Here is a 22,010-nt window from a genome sequence, read left to right on the forward strand (position 1 = left end):
CTAGTGGGCCTTGTCATTGCCTCCTGGCTGGAGCCCAGGGAGGGGGTTTGTGGAGCTGTGCATGGATTCTGAGCCAAGTGGCAATTTTGTGATGAGGGTGCCAGCTGTGAGTTGTTGACCACCAACACCTCCAGCAGTGGGGGGACGGATGGACTGCAGGTCAAGGGGAGCGGGGAGTATAGCGGAAGCAGCAGTATCCAGTAGATCCCTTTACTGCCTGACTTTCAGCTGCTTCTCCAATATACAGTTGACCCTTGAACAATGTAGGGGCTAGAGGCGCGGACTCTCAGCACAGTCAAAAAGCCACACGTAACTTAGGCAGCCCTCCACATTGGTGGTTTCTTAGAAGCCACGGTTCCTCTGTATCCAAAGATCTGTATCAGAGGATTCAACCAACCTTAAATCATGTAGTACTATAGCATTTACTATCGGAAAAGAATCTGCCTATAAGTGGACTCTTGCACTTCAAACCCACGTGGTTCAAGGTCAACTGGAATCCCACCGCACCCTGCACATCACCATCCCAGCACGCACTACAGGCCACTACAGGTGCTATAATTCTCAAGAAGACAGGATCACTGCTATGAATTTTAACACCGTAACCAAGCCTTGCACTCAGTAGGCACCAAATAAATATTTGTTCAACATTGTTCCACAGTGAGAAAGCAAAAATCCCCTAACAGAAATTCTTAAATAAGAAATTCCTTTTGAAACAGTTTACACTACTCAAGATACCCAGTTATTGGTACTCATTTGTATGCAACTGGAAATCATCTCCTTTATAAGGATAAACAAGAGAAAGATTCTTGACTTTTACATTCTTTCAGTAAGAACCCTCTGGACAGGGGTGCTTTCTCTCCACACTGTACCACCTGTACGTTGCTCTCCTGTCTCCTACAAATTAAAAACTAAACAGTTTGTTTAGTCGGTGAAATCTTCATGAAGCTGAACGATTTGTCATCTGGGCTGTTACAAAACTTCTACCAAGGAAAGCAATACATTTGCAAGTAAAATGAACAGGAAACTGCTAATTAGGCATCCCCAAACAACCATGTGTTTTCCCAGGAACAACATTAAAATTTTTGTAAAGATAAGTAAATAATAAAAATAATAATCAAGTTTGCTAGTGAATAGTTCCCGAAAGACATGCATTAAAAAACATGATAAATTATGCCAATACAAGCACTAATGGATCAGGTTTGTGTATGCTTCTTGAGGCTTGCTATGTTGGCTTGGATCAAGTCCCAAAGAGAAGCCAACATACATCTTGCATGAGTAAATTCCTAATTAGCTGCCCACTCCTGAAGCTTTTCCAATTTACAAGTAGCTTGATCTGAGGGCCTGGACGACGCATGGAACTTTTGGCCAAAGAATATTTTAAAATTGTAGAACCAGATAATATTGAAAACATCATGTTCCAAACAGAAATCTTTATTCAAAATACATACACTAAAAATTATATATATTCAACCTTGTGTAGAGAAGATCATTGTTTCATTCCTAACATTTCAAGTAAATAATACTATTAATAAATCACAAATTTCCTTTCCAGAATTTTCTTTTTCTGGAGATGCTATACTAAGAACAGTATGATCGATCTTTATCTTATATTTATTTGCAGTTACTCAGCAGTCTATTATGGTCAGTATTTAGAAATCCCCAAATAGCCATTATTATGCAAAAACTCTATATATTGTATCATGCATGTTTGTATGAAAAAACAGTGACTTTTAAATGCTTCACCTCCTGAGCACTGCTACAGATCTAAATGTGGCTTAAATAATTAATTTCCATTGGTGATACCAAACATCTAACAAGGATACAATCAATGCTTTTTTTCCAGAAATATGCAACACTTAAAATTCTGGCTGTGTAAAGGCTTCAACCATCTGATATGCAAAATTCATTATGTAGAAGGTGCTCGGTATATCAACAGAATTCTATCAGATACCAACTCTGCTCTACAATCTTCATCCAAACAAGAATTATATATTTTCTACAGTAAGATTTATCACATCATGACATCTAAACCTCCTTATGAGGGGAAATGGGCCCTTTCCCATTTCTTTAAAAAAGTCTACAGTCTCAGGAAAAAATAATTACTCAAAAAAAAATTGTAATGCCCTAAGGCAACGGTTTACTTCACTGTGCATCAGAATCATCAGGAGGGCGCAGATTCTGGGGTGCCAGCCCCAGCGTTTCTGGTTTAGTAGAGGTCTGGGGTGGGGGCCTGAAAATCTGGGAACCACACTTTGGGAACAATGACTGGACTAAATGTTTGGAAAATAAAAAATATATATCTCCACGGCATAAGTTCTTTCATTTCTTTTCAGGTAGAGTTACATTGCATTTCTCCTTAACTATGTATCCCTACATCTTAAAGGTGAGATCTTTATGTAATAGAATTAGTATTTCTCTTAAATAAACATCTTTCTTCCTCACTAACCGGTTGGGTGTCATGAAAAAAACACTTTCTTTTTGACTAATCACATGAAACAAAGTATATATATTTTAAGTGAAAAGTAGAGTACTTAGATGAGAATTAAAATAAGGCAAACCAATATATAAATTTCAGAAAAATAAAAGCAAATGTATAACCAACTATGTACTGGATGATAGCTTTCCTGAATGTATGGTTTTAATACAAAGAAACTTAGATTAAAAGTTATATCAATATCTGTAATTAATATTTTATCACACCACTCACATGCTTTTCCAGTATGATTATGACACATCTCTCTTTTACTTTATTTCAAAATATAAGAAATCGTTCCCTGATGAACTTAAACGCTCTGATAAGGAACTACAGGAACTGTAGTAAAATAATCAAACAAGCAAGCAAAACCTTCCCTACCAATGACCAAGTTCTCTCCTTATCCCAATCCACCCTACTCAGTCCACTTGGCCACTGGAACAGAAACACCATGAACTGGTGCCTTAAAAACAACCAACACTTATTTCTCACAGTTCTGAAGGCGGGGAAGTCCAAGATCAAGATTCAGTAGATACAGTGTCTAGGGAGGCTCTGAGTCCTGGTTTATAAATCGCTGTCTTTTCCCTGGGTCCTCACGTGGGGGAAGGAGTGAGGGAGCTCTGTGGAGTCCCTTTTCACAACAGCACTAATTTCATTTACGAGGCTCCACCTCATGACCTAATCACCTCCCAAAGGCCCCACCTCCTAATACCATCACACTGGAGGTTAGGTTCCAACATATGAACTTGGGGCGGGGCAGGTACACATACGCTCAGCCCATACCACACCTCCTCATCGAGGGTGTCAGAGTGAGGACCAGGTTGGTTTGGGGTTCTACTCAGTCAGAAGAGCAGTGTTCAGGCTGTTCTAACCAGTTCCCTACCACTCTATGATCTTCGAGCCACCGGTTTGACATTCAGTGCAGCAGTTACTATTTTCTGTTTTACAAAATTCCTATCGCAAATAATTCTAAACCTTATACCGAAAGGCAATTTAAGAAACCTTTGTTTGCTTTTGTTTTATTTGACAATTCACTTGTATTTTATTTGAAATGTGTGGGCTCTCCTAAATGTTATTCCTCAGCAAGGTATCTTTTTATATTTCAGAAAAATATGATAATTTCCTCTAAAATTTATATGAATAAATTTATTTTCATTTTTTAGGGAAAAGGACTGGAAGCACATGGTAAATTATAAAAGCACACAGAATGACAAGCAATCCATATAACTACATGTCCAACTATGTCTTTCTTTTTAAAAATCAAAAAACTATATTCCATTTTTAACATACCATAACCATTCATTATTTTCCTATTAGTAGGCATTTTGGTTGTCTTTATGCAACCATAAACTATGCACAATGCAAACTCTTTGATTTATATATGTTGGTATATCTGAAGATGAATTCCTACAAGTGAAACAGCTGCTGCATAGGTCATATGCATTTGAAATATTGCTTCAAAGACATAGAAGACATAGAAAGAATTGCTCCTCCTACTGAGGCATTTAAACACCTTTTTCTCCACACTTTGGTCAATGCTGTGAATTATTAATTTAATGATGTTTATCAGTATAATTAGTGAAAAATAATTTGTTTCTTAATTTGCACTTATTTGATTTGTGTTGGAAATTCTTTAACTGGCATGGCTGAGGTTATTTTTTTCATATGTTTAAAAAACTCTGATAAGTTTCTGTGAACTGTTTATTGATGTACTTTTCTATTAGATGTTTAGTGTTTTTATAATTCATGTGAGGAAGAACTATATTCAGGAGGGAAACATCCCTCTGTGATACAGATTGTACGCACTTTATCCTCAGTGTGGTTGCATACTTACAGTTTTCTTACAGCATGTATCGCTCTGCAAAGAAGACAAATCTCCCAGATAAGACAAATGTGACAGATTTTCATTCACTGTGAATAATAATGTTGTATTCTCTAGAGGCATATGTTCAATTTCGTTCACTTTTTCATTCTCTCTCTCATATCACATATACATCAGCCAGTACGGAATAGTAAATTTCTCTTTGTTTTCTCTTCAACTTTATGTTCAAAATTGCTCTCCATGAAGCATCCAGATTATATCAGTCCTGGTTCAATGCCTCCAATGACTTATCAGTGCACCTAGAATAAAATCCAAACTTCTTCCCTGGCCCATGTGAGCTGACACTTGCCCATCTACAATCTCATTCCAGACTATCCTCCTGCATTACTCACCTCTCTCTGCTCCAGACATGCTGATTTTCCTCCTGTTCCTCAGACACATGAGGCATGAGGTCCTCTCTACTTGGAGAAATCAGATCTTCCCACATTTTCAGCTTAAATATGCTATCTCCAGAGAGGTTTTCCCTGGAGACTTAATCTAAAACACTCCATCTTTAGAACATCAGCTCCAGGAGAGCATCAACCTGCCAGCTCATTCATCACCTAGAACACTACTTGTGATACTTAATTTTATGTGCCAACGTGGCTAGGCTATGACATCCAATGGTTTTGCCAAAGACTCCTTTAGATATTGCTATGAAGGTATTTTTTAGATGTGATTAACATTTAAAACAGTAGATTCTATATATGTCAATCCCAATCTCCCAATTTAACTCTCCCCACCTCCTTTCCCCTTGGTAACTATAAGTTTGTGTTCTGCATCTGTAACTATTTCTGCTTTGTAAGTTCATTTGTACTATTTTTTTAGATTCCACATACAAGTGATATCATATGATATTTGTTTTTCTCTGACTTATTTACTTCACTCAGTATGGCAATACACACTACTATATATAAAATAGATAACTAATAAGAACCTGCTATACAGCACAGGGAACTCTACTCAATACTCTGTAATGACCTATACGGGAAAAGAATCTAAAAAAGAGTGGATATATGTATGTGCATAACTGATTCACTTTGCTGTACACTTGAAACTAAAACAACATTGTAAGTCAACTATATTCCAATTTTTTAAAAAAGTAGATTCTGAGTAAAGCAGATGACCTACATAATGTGGGTGGGCTTTCTCCAATCAAGTTGATGGTCATAAGAGAAAAGGCAGATGTTCCCAGAAAAGGAAGAAATTCTACCTCCAGACTGCCTTTGGATTCAAGACTGTAACACTGACTTCTAACAGAATTTCCAGCTACCAGCCTGCCCTGCAGATCTCAGATTTGCCAGCCCCCAACAATCCCTTAAGCCAATTCCTTAAAATCTGTTTCTAAATACAGATGATAGATGATGGTGATAATTGATATTACTGTTTCTATTTCTCTGGAAACCCTAATACATCGAATACAATGCTATATATTTATCACATAGAAAGCCCTCTCACTGCAGCTTTTGTGTTTATACTGTGCGTCTTTCTACCCCACAGAGCATCGCCACTTAACTCTGAAGAAACACGTATGACAATTTGAGAAGCATGACTTCCAATTAGATGGCAAAGATTCCATTCCAAACCAATAGCACCATATAATTTTTACTACTTGGCAATACTCCTTATGTTTAACTATTCCATGCTCACTAAAAGAAGAGATTCATTTTGTTTGATACAAAATAATTTAAATATATTACTCTAAAATGCTGTTGATTTACTGATCCAATACATCTAAAATGCCTCAGTTCTGTTTAGAATAACCTAAAAAAGGACCAATATTTCATCCATATCCATAATTAATTGTCATTTCATATTTAATGTATGTAAAATTTATATGAAAATGTTTATATCATCACACATCATGTACTAATAATGCCTTACTGGCTAGCAAAGAGTCTTCACTTTATTAGGAACAGGGCTTTCTTGCTGTCAGGACTGCATAGAATGAGGCAAAGAAACGAGCAGCTTTGTTCCAATTTAGGTACAAGTTGTCTGATGCTAGTAGAGGGAAATCAAGAGTTAAATGGCATTTTTTTATAACACAAAAATGTTATGAAAGATTTAAGCACTATACTGATGTGTATAGAGAACAAAAATCTCTTCTGTGTTTTTCCCTTCTCCCAACCATTGTTCAGAGTTTTGTCCTGTATCAGATGAACTGACTTTTAGGCTACTTTCCAAACTTGAGACTCATTTCCTTTATGATTCTAAGACTCTTAGGTTTCTTATTCAATACCCCAAAGATTTATAACTTCAACTCTCTGTGGCTCCATTACATATAAAAATGATTAAAGATAGAGCTTTGAAAGTGGATTATACAAAAAAAAAAAAATACTCAAAAAACGTGCATTCATTTATCTCCCGGGGGAAAAAACATTAAAACATTCCCTCATTTCAGTATAGTCATGAGAAAATGAAATCCTTAGAACCATGAAATACATAATTATAGTAATCACGCTAGTTAAAACATACAGGTCAATAACCTTCAAATGTTACATTCGTTAATGCGCAAGTAATTTCTAATCAGATTCTGGAAACTCATTTCAACAATACCTAGCAAATTTCACTCACTTGTTTGTAGGAGTGCATCAGAAAATAAAGATCTTGATGGTTCATAAAGAAAATGTGCTGATAAGCTATGGGCTGTTCTCATTAAATAAATGAGACTATACTGGACTCTATTTGAAGAAAGTATCATAAATAAGTGGCTGTTCTCTTTCATCTCTTCTGGCATTTTATTTTAAAATATAATAAATCATTCATGATGAATTTATATCCTCTGATATGGAAATGCAGGAACCAGACTAAGAAAAAATATGTGCCATCTTTATAGATAAGCAAACTTACATACGTTTTACTAAAAAGGGGATACTTTTTCACTTCTAAGTTCAATACGAAAATGAAGGAAAAGTAAGGAACTGCTCAGGCTAACATAAGAATAAGCTTCCCGGAGCCCTTGAAGACTACTGCTGTTTTGCAGTAACATAGCCTGCACTCACAGGTCTATGGAACTGTGATGAAATCTGTACCCCTAAAAAGAGAACAACTTCTGTGCCAAACAGATGGGAAAAGGCCCTTTAGGTTTCCGCTTCAGTGAACTTTTATCTTGCTCGCTCTTATTTTTTTCATCTTCCTCTACATACACTCTCTGATGGAAGCAAGTAACAAGTTAAAAATAGCCTCCTTGTACCTTGTCAGTCTGGCGAGAAACTGAGTAGCTAGATACACGGTGATGAGGGATGTTCAACCTCATTTTGTTTTAGTGATTCTGTTTATGATACATATTTCCTTTGGGAATCCAAGGGATGAAGAGAAATGACTCTAAGTGTAGCAGCCTTAAAACTGTCATGTAACCAAAACAATCTGTTGTATGATGTACTTATATTTAACATGGCTTCAGACATTTACTTCCAGTCATTTCCAGACATTTATTTCACTATGATCAACTCTAAGACGGTGACTGACTGTTCCCAAACTACTGCTTGAGAGTAAAATATTTTTCTTTTATCTTTATAATGTTTTTCCTTTGTATCTTAACTTTTAGTTCTCCCTTAAGAAAGCTGATGTATTGCGTGGGTACAAGACAGACCACAATTCTCCAAAACTGGAGCATTTGATATACTGCCTATTAAGATATATTTTCTCTAATTCCATCCTCAATGAAATAATCCTTTAAACTATGAATAAGGCACTATCTCTTACTCCCAAACCAAAATCCCTAATATTAATTTTTACTGACTCATAAACCAATCTTCACATCTTTGTTTTCCAAATGGAAGTCTTCTGACCCATGACAGAAAATATCCAATGATGAGAGAAGCTCAATACAATAGTGTTTCATTCCTACTGAAGTAAAGGAATATAAACTGCTCAATAGGAAGATTTAATAGTTTCTGAATGCTTACTATGTGACATCTAGTATTCTAAATTGTTGATGTGAATAACATAATTCTCAAATATGAAATAGGTATTATTTCAGCCACATTTTAAAGATAAGAAAACTGATGCAGTTAGAAGTTAATAGATGTGCCTGAATTCACAGAGCTATCGTGACTAACCTTTACTGAGAACCTTGGTAGTCTGGCTCCTCAGCCTATGTTCCTAACCTCTGAGCTTTTACTGGCTTTCTGCATGAATGGCTACACTATCATGAACAAGGGAAAGCTTAATACTATGTAGTTAGGACACACCCATGAAGATCAAATGAAAGAGTGTTGAGAAGGAGAAGAGATCACCTGAAAGGTTACACACAAATGGAAATAATGCCTTTTAAGAGGCTACCAAACTTGGAGCATTTCATTCAAAAATGTATTTGCTCCCATTCTGTTTCTTGCTTCCAAGTCAGCTGATTAAAATTTCATCCACCCTTAAAGATGAATGGATAAAGAAGATGTGGCACATATACATAATGGAATATTACTCACCCATAAAAAGGAATGGAATTGAGCTATCTGTAGTGAGGTGGATGGACCTAGAGTCTGTCATACAGAGTGAAGTAAATCAGAAAGAAAAAAACAAATACCATATGCTAAGGCATATATATGGGATCTAGAAAAATGGTACTGATGAACCTAGTGGCAGGGCAGGAATAGAGATGCAGACGTAGAGAACAGACTTGACGACATGGTGGGGGAGGGGAAGCTGGGATGTAGTGAGAGAGTAGCATTAATATGTACACACTACCAAATGTAAAACAGATAGCTAGTGGGAAGCTGCTACAGGGCACAGGGAGATCAGTTTGATGCTTTGTGAAGACCTAAAGGGGTAGGATAGGGAGGTTGGGAGGGGGCCTTAAGAGGGAGGGGACATGGGGATATATGTATACATATAGCTGATTCACTTTGATGTACAGCAGAAACTAACACAATACTGTAAAGCAATTATACTCCAATAAAGATTCAAAAAAAAAAAAAGAAAAAAAAACAGATTTTCCAAACCACTGACATCTGTAATCCTTTGATCAGAGTTCATCTCTTCTTTATCTGTATCTAATGAGAAACAGCTCAGGTCTGTCTTGTCCACTGCTGTATCCTCATCATCTATAACAGCACATGTGACAGAATAGACTCTTGACAACATAATTTAATTATGCCTTATTATATTTTTATTATATTTATTATAAAATGTTCAAACACATGCAAAGAACACCTTGAACCCACAATACACCTTCCATATGACTATCCACACACACAAATCCTGTTTCACATATAATATGACCCTCTTTCCCCCATTCATTGAATTATGTTAAAGCAAATTCCAGACATCATCTCATCTCATCCATAAATATTTCAGAGAAGTTATTTTAAATGAATGGAGACCTATATTATATATTACCTCTTTTATAAAATACTTTTCAAATCCCCTCAAACAAATGAGATTTCCTCTTTATTTGAAAGTCTGTGGGATTGTTTGTGTCTCTCTTGTTTCACAGTATCTGTCTTGCTGTGTTCATATGGTAAACATGTTCTCTACCTATGTTTGGAATCTAAGTCCCTGAGGTGGGGACAAAGTCCTACTTACCTTTGTATCCCATTCAAGGTCAACTGCAGTATTGAACATGGAATCTAGTTTTCTGTCTTCTACTCACCAGTTCCAAACACATATAAAAGGATGCCAAAACAGCATTCTTTCTGCTTCTGTTTCAGCTGAGAACAAGACGATAGACAGCATTCCAAATTGAGTTGCTAGACATAAAAAGCGGATGGCTGAAAACTGGTTTTGAGTCCTTCATCTTGATATGCACCTGAATTATATTAAAGGATTAAGGTCGAAGAGGCCAAAGGAGAGAATTTCTTTGAAGAAACTTGGAGTGCTATGTCTTCCCCACATTCATCCATTCTCCGTGAGAAAGGCTGAGGGATCCTTGAAGTTGAAGGATTAAAAGGCATGGTTGATTCATGCCTAAGAAAATGGAAGGCAGCCCATGCTGGTAGCAGAAGTTGCCTTCCTTTCAGCAGAGTAAAGAGAGGCAGCTCCACTGAATACAGGCTGTACTTCCACCAAAAGCAGGAGAGAGAAGCAAAGTTTCTGTGGTCTAGAGTGGACCATGCAGGAGAAAAGAACCCAACCAGAAGATCTCAGCAGAAAGCAGCCAGAGCTTTACCATGAGTTGGAGATTAGAAGAGGCATTCTCTTGAGCACACAGAAGCCCTAGAACATCAGTCTTAATACCCATCAAGTTAGCAATCATTAGTGAAAGATACAAAATTATCAGCCAAAAAGAATATTCCTTTCTCTCACCCCTTCTCTCTCCTTCTTTCTGGCTGCCCCACTGTCCTGCCAGCCAAACATACAGGAGTCAGAAACATTGGCTGAAGGACAAGGAGAAGTCAAGGTTGGCACGTGGACCTGAAGTGGTTCACCCTACCACCACAGGCACCTCTACACTGAAGCAGTACATCATGGGAATGTTGAGAAATGGCCCCTTTTGTGAAGTTTTGATTATCAAGTTGGCCTAGACCTTGTCTTTACTGAATTTAGGCTTTCAACAGGCTGAATTTAATTACTGAATTTAGACTCTTTATGGAACTAATGACAACAAAAGATCCTGCAGACACTAGTAGTGGTCAAAAAAATTCTGAGACTCGGCGATGATTTCATTCTAGTGACAGGGAAAAGCAGCCTTTAGAGTGGGTGCAATGAAACAGTTTCTACTTTTACCTTTGAGTCCAGCTCCCTGAATGTAATGATTGTTTGCTTAATAAGCATACAATTATGACATGTAGACAACTGACTGCGAAGCCAATAAGCCAGTGAAGAAAGATTCAAAAGAACCTTTCCAGTTCAGAAGATGAGACACCATGCATTTATTACCAAATTAATGGAACGTCTCTTAGAAAATAACAAAATGCATATACTGACCTAAGAAGAATGGACATTTTCCTAGGCTTTAATACTAGCCAGGATGTTGAAACTTGGAGAAAAGTTGATAAAACGTGCATTCCCTTGCTACCTTCTTCTATCTTATTTTCTATAGAACCAATCTGTAGGATAACTACTTCAGACACTATCATTTAAATAAAAATTATCTGCTAAGCAGGTGTATTATAGTAAGGCAGAAAGAGTTGGTACACAGCCAAGAACCCTGCACATTTTATGTTCATTCAGAACTTTTTACATCAGTCATACTGATACTTGTCCCACGGGACCCAGACTGTGTATCACACCATGTGAGGAATTTGACAGTCTCTTATATCTAAAACCACACTTTTTATTTCTACCACAAATGAGCAAAAATGTTTCAGTTCTTCCCATACTGAAGATAGCAGACAGACTTTTGACCTCGACCCTTTTATGCACCCCCAACCCAGGTGCCTCATCTATGATAGAGACAATCAGACCTAATTTGTCTCTAAGAGCTTCTCAGAGTTCTTTAGACTCTGGTTTCACCAAAATGTCTATGGAAGCGCACACAATGAGACAGGCGGGAATGATCTTAAAAGTTTAGAAAAAAAGAAATCAGTACCCAGAGTCAGCCATAGGCAGAAACTTTTGTGATTCATCTCCTTTCTCCTCATTTTTCAATTTCATTTTGGAATCACATATTCCCCACCCAAATGTCATCACCAAGCCACATCCCTGAATCACCATCTCTCTTCGTTCTCACTAACACTTACAAAAATTCCTCTTCCTCAGAGTCCTGCTATCTTTAAAAAAAAGTGATAGGCATTCAGTGATATTGCTCTTAGCCTCTCGGAGAATACAGAAGCTGTGCTATAAAATAAATTTCAATAGATAGGAAGATATATGACATATAAATGCAAAACGTATTAAAGGTGTCATGGTGATTTAGAGGTTACAGTAAGACACAAATGAGGTGATTCATTCCACTAGGACTCAAGATAAAAGTGGGAGTTTGACAAAACTGTATATATAGTTGTATGGAGAAATGATTTAGTTGAAAATATTCCATTAATAGTGGAAATATCGAAGTCCTTAGCAGACTGTTGCAATGGGGTAGGAGTGGGTACATCTTGTAATCACACCTTTTAAGTGACCTGCAATTCTGAACCAAGTAAGATAGGCCACAGGTATGATAAAAATTATGATTATTACAAAGGTATAATTCAACATTATAAATCTGATTGAATAGGTAGAAACTGTAAGGGGGAAAAATGAATGGACAACAGACTGGTGTTTAAGTCACGAAGAACATACTGACTTTACATAAGCAAGGCAGGAAAAACAAGCAGTTGTTATAGTAATAAAATTCAGAACAATCCTGAGACCTGATTGGCTTTCAAATGCAGTCCGTGACATTTGGAAGCTAGGCCAGGTGTTTAAACAAAAAAAAAAGTTATAATTGAATGTAGGAAAGTCAGGAAGAAAGAGAAAATTTGAAGATGAAGTGGCTTTCAAGATAAATAATAGATAAAATGGAAAAAAAAAAGTGAGGTAAAAAAAGTTATGGCCAGAAAAACTGTCATTTTCTGGGTGAAAAGAAAACTGATAATAGATAAATATAAAATCTCAGATTTTTAGGGTTTTATACTTTTATGTGATTTTTAAAAATTCGATTATAATATTTTGAGAAGGGGCACCTTATCATTAAGAGTTCAAAAAGAAAACCCTGGGTTAGGAAAGAAGCATTAAAGAACATTAACTACCTCAAGACCAAGTAGAAACCATGTGGATTATTCATTTTACTGGGATACTTAACAGCTATTGGCTAGTTTAAGAGTTGTCACGGAAGTCATAAATTCCTGAAGACTGAGGGAGAGTTACTGGATTATCTGTCTATTAATTAAAAGGGAAAAAAGGAAGTCCTCGTAATTAAGTAGCTGTCACCTGAACTTCAGTACCCACAAAGGCAGTACAAGCATCAATCAACTTGCAATCACAGGGAACTGAGAACAGAGTAAGCATTGGCAGGCCTTTCAGAGAACAATTTTGTTTCATGATGAAGAGACAGGAGGGGCAGATAAGAGGGACTTTAAGGGACAGAGACTATGTGGATTTCAGTACATTTTCATCGTTAATCAGAAACTGAACCATGGACCTCGGTGTCATGCTAGTGTATATGGTATGCACACATGCTTTAAAATCATTTGAATTAAACTAGATTCTGTTTCATGAATATGTTACAGTTATTTGAGATATTTCATCTACAACCACAAAGGAATTCCCCCTCTTTTGATGAGCTCAAAGGTGATCTGACCCAGTTTACAGACGTGTCATAATATTGAAACAATCTGTGTGGTTCTCCCATTCTTTAAGGCAAGACGTCTGTGCACATAAATAATCTTATCAATCATCTCCTAAAAAGTATCTCCAGGGGAAGAAATCTTGCCAAAATAATCACTTCGTTCTTACAATGAATGATAGGCTCAATCTTAGCCACAAATTTATCCTGTTGATGTGTTTCGCATAATTTCTCTAGAGTGAATTTGATGAGTATTATAACCAACCATAAAAAAGGAGAAAATCCCTACTACCCCCAAATGTGGTATACATTCACTTGATATTCATTTCTTCAAATTTGAAGACATTATTTATCTCAACCAACTGCAGATCTCTGAAATGAATATCCTATATTGGGACCATAGTGCTTTCATACATCGATCACTGCTATGCTTTGTTCTTTCTCAAGGAAAAAGCAGCTAATAACAGGATTGTAACATTCATCAGAACTTGACTTTATATTGAAGCCATCTTAGCGAAATTCAGAAGTTCAGTACTGAAACATATCCATTTATGCTTTGACAAAACCTTATCACAAAATTACTATGAAAATCCAAATCACTTAAAAATGAAATGTAAAAGTAGCACTTTTATTTCAAAAAAAGAATCATAAAAAGAAGAAAATAAAGGCCCATAACTCTAACATCACTATAACATGTGTTTTCATTAAACATAAATGAATACAATGCAAATAAAATATAAAGCCTCCCCAGTACTTTAAGTATATAACAGTTTTCATGTAACTGTCCAGAAATATTCTATGTGGAACCAATATCAATATTCTTATTTATTCAAATCTGCTGGTAAAATATTTAAGATCCAGTGTTTAACTATTTTAAGTTAATAATTATTTGATATTATTGTACTTTAGCCAATACAAATATGCATCATTTTTGACTGCCACATGATATTCCATGGTCAATATATAATAATCAATCAGTTAACCACATATAATGGATATTTATATTTTAGCATTGACTGTGCATTGAAAAAAATCCTGTTCTAAATTTATATCAAGAACTGGCTGAGCCATGAATGAAATTACAATTTAAAGTATACATAAAAGTTTTCTCAAGATCAAACAGAAAGGAGATACCACCTCATCAGCTTACTCTGAAGCATGCAGGAGTAAAGTTTGGGGAGAATTCAATGAGATCATTCTTGCGAAACCTTAGCTGAGTGCTAGAGAATAATTAGGGCTGGAAAATGTTCATTTGGGAAGAGGCCTAGAGAAGGTGGTAGGGAGACAGTGTGTGAGGTTCACCTGCTGGCCCAGAGAGGGAAGGGAGTAGGTTGGTAATTCACGAGATAAGGACCGAAGAGGAAAAAACACCCTCAAGGAATGGAAAATGTCAGCTAAGGTGATGAGGTAGAAGGGCTGTTTGAGAAAAAAGTTAAGCAAAGTGTTAGGTGTTCACAGGACAGTGGAGTCACATAGGGCCCTTGGAAGCAACTGACAAACAGGAGGCCGGGTGGTGTAGGAAAGGGGAGACAGGAGCAGAAACAAGTGAGGATGATGAGAACTGCTCACTTTCTTTACCAGAAATGTGGACACTTTGCACAGAGAGTTCTTGCTAAAGATGAACTTTCTTTATTCATAAACCACGAATGAGGTCCTAAAATATACATCGTGTAGAAGACAATTTATTTTTGAGTTGAGAACACTCTCTCTAAAAAGTTTTCCCAAGTCATGATTTCTCCAAAAGTATTTCTTATTATACAAACCCCAAACCAAATAGTCAAGAGAGGAATGGGACAAATTGAAACTAAGGTTCTTGAGGCTATAGAATCAAATGTATAATATAATGTAATGTGATATTATTAAATATATTTATATTCTATACTAAACTGTTCATCAATCACCATGAAATTCTCATTAGCCCTTGTAGAAAAATTGTTAATACACAAAAATATTCAATTCCACCTTGCACAATGTGAAAAGAGAAAGTGTAAGTCACAGTAGAATTTAATTAATAGGTCTAAGTGGCAGAAATCTTATTAATGTGAATACTGTAAGAACTCAAAATACTATGCGTGCTATGGCTGCTCTCAATAAAGGCAAGAAAGATATATTTAAGAACACATTTCAACAGCCAAGGAGCATACTGAAAAAAAGAGCACCAGCCATGTCAGCCAAGTAGTTTATTTAAAATTAATTCTAGTTCCTGCCTTCAATAATTATTTTCTGTGAAATCAAAGATTCCCTATGAGATATTTGGATATAAACTATAAGTAATCATTTACTATATCAGGAATGTAACCTTTAACTATAATGAATATAGTCACCCAGAAATATATAAACAGCTTTTATTATATAAATTTATATCAACATTAATTACAGTATATGTTTATCATAGTAAATTGAATTTGCTAAACAACATTTTAAATGAACTCATCACTCTTGCGGTAACTAAACTACCTACCTTTATACAGAGTGAGCGTGTTTATAAATCAGAAAGTTTAACACCCTATCTTTTTGCAGGTTGTTCAAAATAAAATACACTAAAACATTCAAACCCAAACACAGCACAGGCCTCCATTCTATGATAATCACCAGCATTGGAAAATCAAAAGACTAATTCCCAGCCAATTGTATTGACCACACTATTGTTATAGAGGGAGAATCTAGGACTTTCTCAAGCTCAGGAAGTTATTTGAGAGCACAATCAGTTGTATGAAGTGACGGAAAATAAACTCAAAGAAATTCTAGACAGTGAGAAAAATAAGGTAAAAAATTTCACTCCTGAGCTTGAGAACAATTGACAACATACAAATAAACAATGCCTCAAACAGATATACTTAAAAGTACCAGCTCTCTTTTCTTCTCCCTCTCTCCCTCTGTCTCTCACACACACACATACACTCAAAGAGACAACTGTAGGAGGGACACATTAACACTGCTGTGACATATATCTACAAATCAACGAATCTTCGCACAGCTATTCACATTTCACCGAATTTTCTCACTTTGTAATAGTAATAAAGTTAAAAAAATGATAGTTGAGAAACAAGACAGATTGGCTAGAAGTTAAGTAATACTCCACTGAAAAAGTGGGATTGTTGGGGAAGCCATAGATAGATAGACAAGATGAGAGAACTTTCAGAACACCACAGAAGGCTATCATATTTCTAATATGTCAAGAAGAACCAAATTTATTTTTGACAAACTAAAGGGAAGGAATTAATATATCCTCTAACCTATGCGGCAAAGTTAAAACTGAAGTAATGCATCCAAGAACTAGGAAAAGAAAGCAAGGATGAAAGTGGCCAATGTGTTTTCACAGAGCAGTACACATAAAATACCTTTTTACTATGTCTTCTCCATTCCAGCACGGCAGTCCGTCACCAGCTGCTAATTCATTAGCACAAAGCTGATCGGCCAGGCCTCCATAGAATGTCCTGTACAGTCGAAGGCTGTTGATAAATTCTCTGAACGGAAAAACAAAGAAAACAATTAAACGCAAAATTCATATGAAATGCCAATATAAATGGCATAATGTTATGCATACTGTTTAGAATGCAACTTTTAAAGTTTTCTCTACTTATTTTCATATATTTAATACTTTTCTAACAATCAAGACAAAAACTACAGGGACTTCCTAGGTGGTCCAGTGGTTAAAAATCCACCTGCCAATGCAGGGGACACAGGTTCGATCCCTGGTCCAGGAAGATCCCACATGCCGCGCAGCAACTAAGCCCATGTGCCACAACTACTGAGCATGCGCTCTAGAGCCTATGAACCACAACTACTGAGCCCTCGTGCCACAGCTACTGAAGCCCGTGTGCCTAAAGCCTGTGCTCCACAACAAGAGAAGCCACCACAATGAGGAGCCCGCCCACCACAATGGAGAGTATCCCCTGCTCATCGCAAATAGAGAAAGCCCGTGTGCAGCAATGAAGACCCAATGCAGCCAATAAATAAATAAATAAATTTATTTATTTAAAAAAAAACTTTTTTTTACTTTTAGTTTTTTTTAGTTTTTTAAAAAAAGTATTCAAATTTATTCTTTTAAATAAATGTTTTCACTAGGTATAAACTTTATCTAACTGCAAGTCCAAGAAGTTGTGTATAGTATACACACACACACCCTACTTTACTCAGCCTCCCTAAAAGCCCTCACTAGCATCCCAATAGTGGTGGGCTAGTGGTCCCCCTGGTGGTCCAGTAGTAAAGAATCTGCCTTCCAATGCAGGGGATATGGGTTCGATCCCTGGTCAGGGAACCACGATCCCACGTGCTGCAGGGCAACTAGGCCATGTGCCTCAACCAGAGAGCCTGAGTGTTGCAACTAGAGAGCCCGCATGCCCCAAACTACAGAGACACAACAAAGAGCCTGCATGCCACAACTAAGACCCAATGCAGCCATAAAAATAAACTAATTAATTAGAATTTTTTTAAAAAAAGCACCCATTAGCTACTGGTATATAAACGACACTGATACTAACTACTTTCTTTTCCATATAGAAATGTCAGAGGCTTAGAACAAGCTGACTGATTGCTTACTGATTAAAAGTTTAGTAGACTTGGGTGGTTTTCCCATCTGGGTTTTCTCTTTGGTGGCTAAGAACATCAAGTAATGTGTCTTTACTAAATATGAGAGAATTAAGGTATGTAACAAACTTCAGAAGCATGAAAATAAAGTTTGTTGGAGGGAATAATATTTAATACATTTACTTAGTTTTTTCCCTCTCATACTACTTCTCTTTTCAGCATCAATTATGGAAAGGGAAAATTTAACAAAAAAGCAGTTTTTCAATTTAGAAATACAAGACTTTGGAGTTTTAAAACTAAAGCTTTGCGGGGGAGTCGAGGGAGGGAGGGAATACGGGAATATATGTATAAAAACAGATGACTGAACTTGGTGTACCCCCAAAAAATTAATAAATAAATTAAAAAAAAAAAAACTAAAGCTTTGAGGTCTCAAAAACTTGAGTTTTAGTGTTTCAAAAGACCAAGTCCTAAAGACTTTAGTTCTGAACATTTCTACAGTAACAACTGTTTTGGGTGGGGGGGCGGGGGGGAGGAGAACATGAAAAGCCACTAGCCTGATTCAGAGGAAATGCCCCCCCTGGACTAAAAGGCAGAGACAGGAGATGGAAACGTTGGCAGGAAAGCAAACTTTAGAAATTTGTGGGATGAGTAATTAAAATATAGCAATTATGAAACTGCATTCCCGATTGATATTTTTAAAATAATTTCTTTAAAAATGAAATTAGGAACTTCCCTTGCAGCCCAGTGGCCACACCATGTACCACAACTAGAGAGAAGCACACACACCACAACTAGAGAGAAGCCCGTGCCACAGCAAAGAGCCCACGTGCCACAATGAAGATCCCATGTGTTGCAATTAAGACCTTACGCAGCTGAATATTAAATAAATATTTTTAAAAAATAAAATATAAATGAAATTAAAGGCTATAAATTAAGCTGGAATAACCAAATTTTTAAAATTAAATCTAATTTTGACAGCGCTAATGCTCAACCATTTCAGCTTGTAATTCTCTCTTATTGGTTTTCAAAGAACTAATTGTAGAAATTCTGGAGTTATAAATAATCACTACTCTGTTGGAAGGATAAATATAGCTTTCAAATATGTAAGATCTGCAATCACAGAGAAGATCAGAAGTTCCTATGACAAGTGCCTGGTGAGTATTTAATCACGTTTTTAGCAAATCTTGACGAGACAACTGATAAGAAAAATAGTTGCAGGAAGCACAAATCTCTAACTCATGCTCAATCAAAAAAGAATGATGTTTATTTTCTCACCAGCACAGTTAAATGCTTATCTATATTTTATCGATTTCCTCTACTAGAAAATAAGTCTTCCCTTGATGGCTATGTTCCACTAACTGGAAGGCAGAAACAAACATCAATTTTCATGCTGCAGCTACTAAAACATAATTGATGAAATTGACTAGTTCTTTCTGAGAGAGGTGGGCCTTAATAAATGGGAAGATGTATAACTTCTGTCCTGAATTCTAGTCACTATAAATGACCACCTGTTTGGAATCAAAGAATCTTTTAGAAATGAAGAGGCCTGGCACAAATGGCTGCAAATGTTGAGACCTTCAAATTGATCGTGTAGAAATGAATAGATACATTTTGGCCCCCAAACCTCCTACTTCAATCTTGGTGAATGGTGCTCTTGCTGCATTTCTCCCTTCACAGCCAATAGATCATAATGGGGAAGGTTTACATCTTTCGTTTCCAGTCCCCTTTCCCAATGCTACTGCCATTGCCTTAGCTCAAGACCTGATCATCTTTCTCTGCAGTTACTGCACCAGGAAGACACACCTCCCATAGGTTCCTTAACAATCACCTCCTATTCTCCACGAGAGCCGCCTACAGAAATCCGAATCTGGAAGCCCACAGATTATGCCACTCACTTGCTTAAAGCCATCAATGGGTCTCTATTCTCTACAGCATGAAATCCTAACTTCTTAGAAAGGTATATAAGGTACCTTCTCATCTTAATTTCGACAACAACCCAAACCACACTTTAGGGTTCCACAAAAGTGAGGCACTTGCTGTTCTCCAAACATACTTCTGGGCTTTTGCCTGTGTTCTCTCTGAAAGGATTATCTCCTAGAAGACTTCCACTCATTCCATAAACCATCAGCTATCAATTTTTTGTCACAAAATACTCATACTAAACACTATTATGTACCAAGCTCTGTGTTGGCACCAGGGATTCATAGCTAAACAGAACAGTCCCTGCCTTCTAAGAATGCACATTCTAATGAAAATCCACAATAATAATACAGTGTTAATAAGTAGTGTCACATTTGAAGACAGAAGGAATCAGGATTTGGAAGATAACATTTCAGTGTTCCATGCAAAAACAAACAAACAAAGAAGCAAACAACAACAAAACCCAGTATAAGCAAAGGCAAAGGGGAACACTGTATGTTCAGAGACTCATACAGTTAGTTTAGCTAGTAAGGAGTGTTCTTATGGGAATTACGGTTAAAGGCAGGAAGACGTCAGAGTATAATTGGCCTCCTTGATCATCATAAGACATTTCAGTTTTATTCAGAAGGTGGTAAGAGCCATTAATTTTTCCAGCCAGCAAGTTGACATCATCATCACTGCAGTATCACGGAAACAGAAAAGCAGTGAGGTCACTTAGGGGACTATAACCAAGTTCAAAAGGAGAAGTATGAGGATGGGAAAGAAAACCTTCTAGTCAACATCAGGAAAATGATAGATTTGAAAAACATTAGGAATCTAGAATTGACAGGTAAAGGTTTTAAGGTTACTTCTAATTGTCTTGCCCTCTGCAGTCAGGTGTCTGATGTAAAGATTATGCTATTCACTGCGGTAAGAGATAAAGGAAACATCACCTTCTCAGTGTCCCCCACTGTGTTAATGATTTCCTTTATTTCATTCAAAATTTTCATCTTTCATCTTCCATGGCACATATGACTTTCTATTTGAGCATGTAACGTACTATTTACTACATTTTATTGTTTCTTATCTGTTTCCCACTCTAGAATAAAACCGTCAGGCAAGCAGGGGTTTTTTTGGTTTGTTTTGTTCAGGCATATAATGCACTCAATAAATAGTTACGCCAAATTAATAAATGAGTGAAAACTAATTAATGGGGACATCCCTGGTAGTCCAGTGGTTAAGACTTCGCCTTCCAATGCAGGGAGTACAGGTTTGATCCCTGGCCGGGGAGCTAAGATCCCACATGCTTTGTAGCCATAAAACCAAAACATCAGCGATACTGTAACAAATTCAATGAAGACTTTAAAATTAGTCCACATTAAAAAACAAACCTAATTAATAATTAAGTCCAATCTCAACATGTTCAGTTTGAGATATTTCTGAAACATCCAGAAAAAGAAATCAAGTAGAACCCTACTTTTCAAACTTAATATGTGTAACATCTGGGGATCTAGCCAAAATGCAGATTTGGATTCAACAGTTTGCGGGCTAAGGTCCAAGATTCTACAATTCAAAGAAGCACTCAGATGATGCTCATGTTTCCAGTACAAGAACCAAGAGTACCACGGAAGTTTGCTGTTGGATACGTGACCTCAGGATCAGTGCACTGGACGTGTGATGCGAGCTTCACCATCAACAGAGGTGGTAAATGAAGTCATGAATATGGATAAAATCTCTCAGGCAAATAACATGCAGTCAGAGAAAGCCAAAGGGCCTCAAAAGTCAAAAGAGCAAAGGGAAGAAAAACTTCAATGTTAAGAGCTATGAAAGCTAAAAATGAGGGACTTTGAAGTTAGAGAGATTCTCCTCAGTGTAAAATGATATTATGAAAGGCTAAACAAAATACTGAAAAAGTCCTTTGTATGTGGTGACCATAATCATTTTGGACTAAATTGTGTTCCCCCAAAATTCACATGTTGAAGTCCTAACCCACAATGTGACTGTATTTGGAGGCAGGGCCTTTAAAGAGGTAATTAAACTTACACGACGTCATATAGTGGGTCCTGATCCATTGACTGGTGTCCTAATAAGAAGAGGAAGAG

The 22,010-nt window shown here is 36.7% G+C and overlaps 1 protein-coding gene across 1 annotated transcript in view; it reads right to left on the bottom strand.

The window, feature by feature from the left end:
- The window catches only part of GPC5 (glypican 5), a 1,362,776-nt gene that overhangs the window by 1,018,383 nt on the left and 322,383 nt on the right, over positions 1-22,010 (bottom strand). The window contains exon 5 of the mRNA XM_057706978.1: positions 16,821-16,946. Within this exon, the coding sequence (XP_057562961.1) occupies positions 16,821-16,946 (126 nt within the window). The remainder of the gene's footprint in view (positions 1-16,820; positions 16,947-22,010) is intronic.

This window comes from Hippopotamus amphibius, chromosome 14, assembly GCF_030028045.1.
Source record: "Hippopotamus amphibius kiboko isolate mHipAmp2 chromosome 14, mHipAmp2.hap2, whole genome shotgun sequence".
In the NCBI taxonomy this organism is placed as follows: domain Eukaryota; kingdom Metazoa; phylum Chordata; class Mammalia; order Artiodactyla; family Hippopotamidae; genus Hippopotamus; species Hippopotamus amphibius.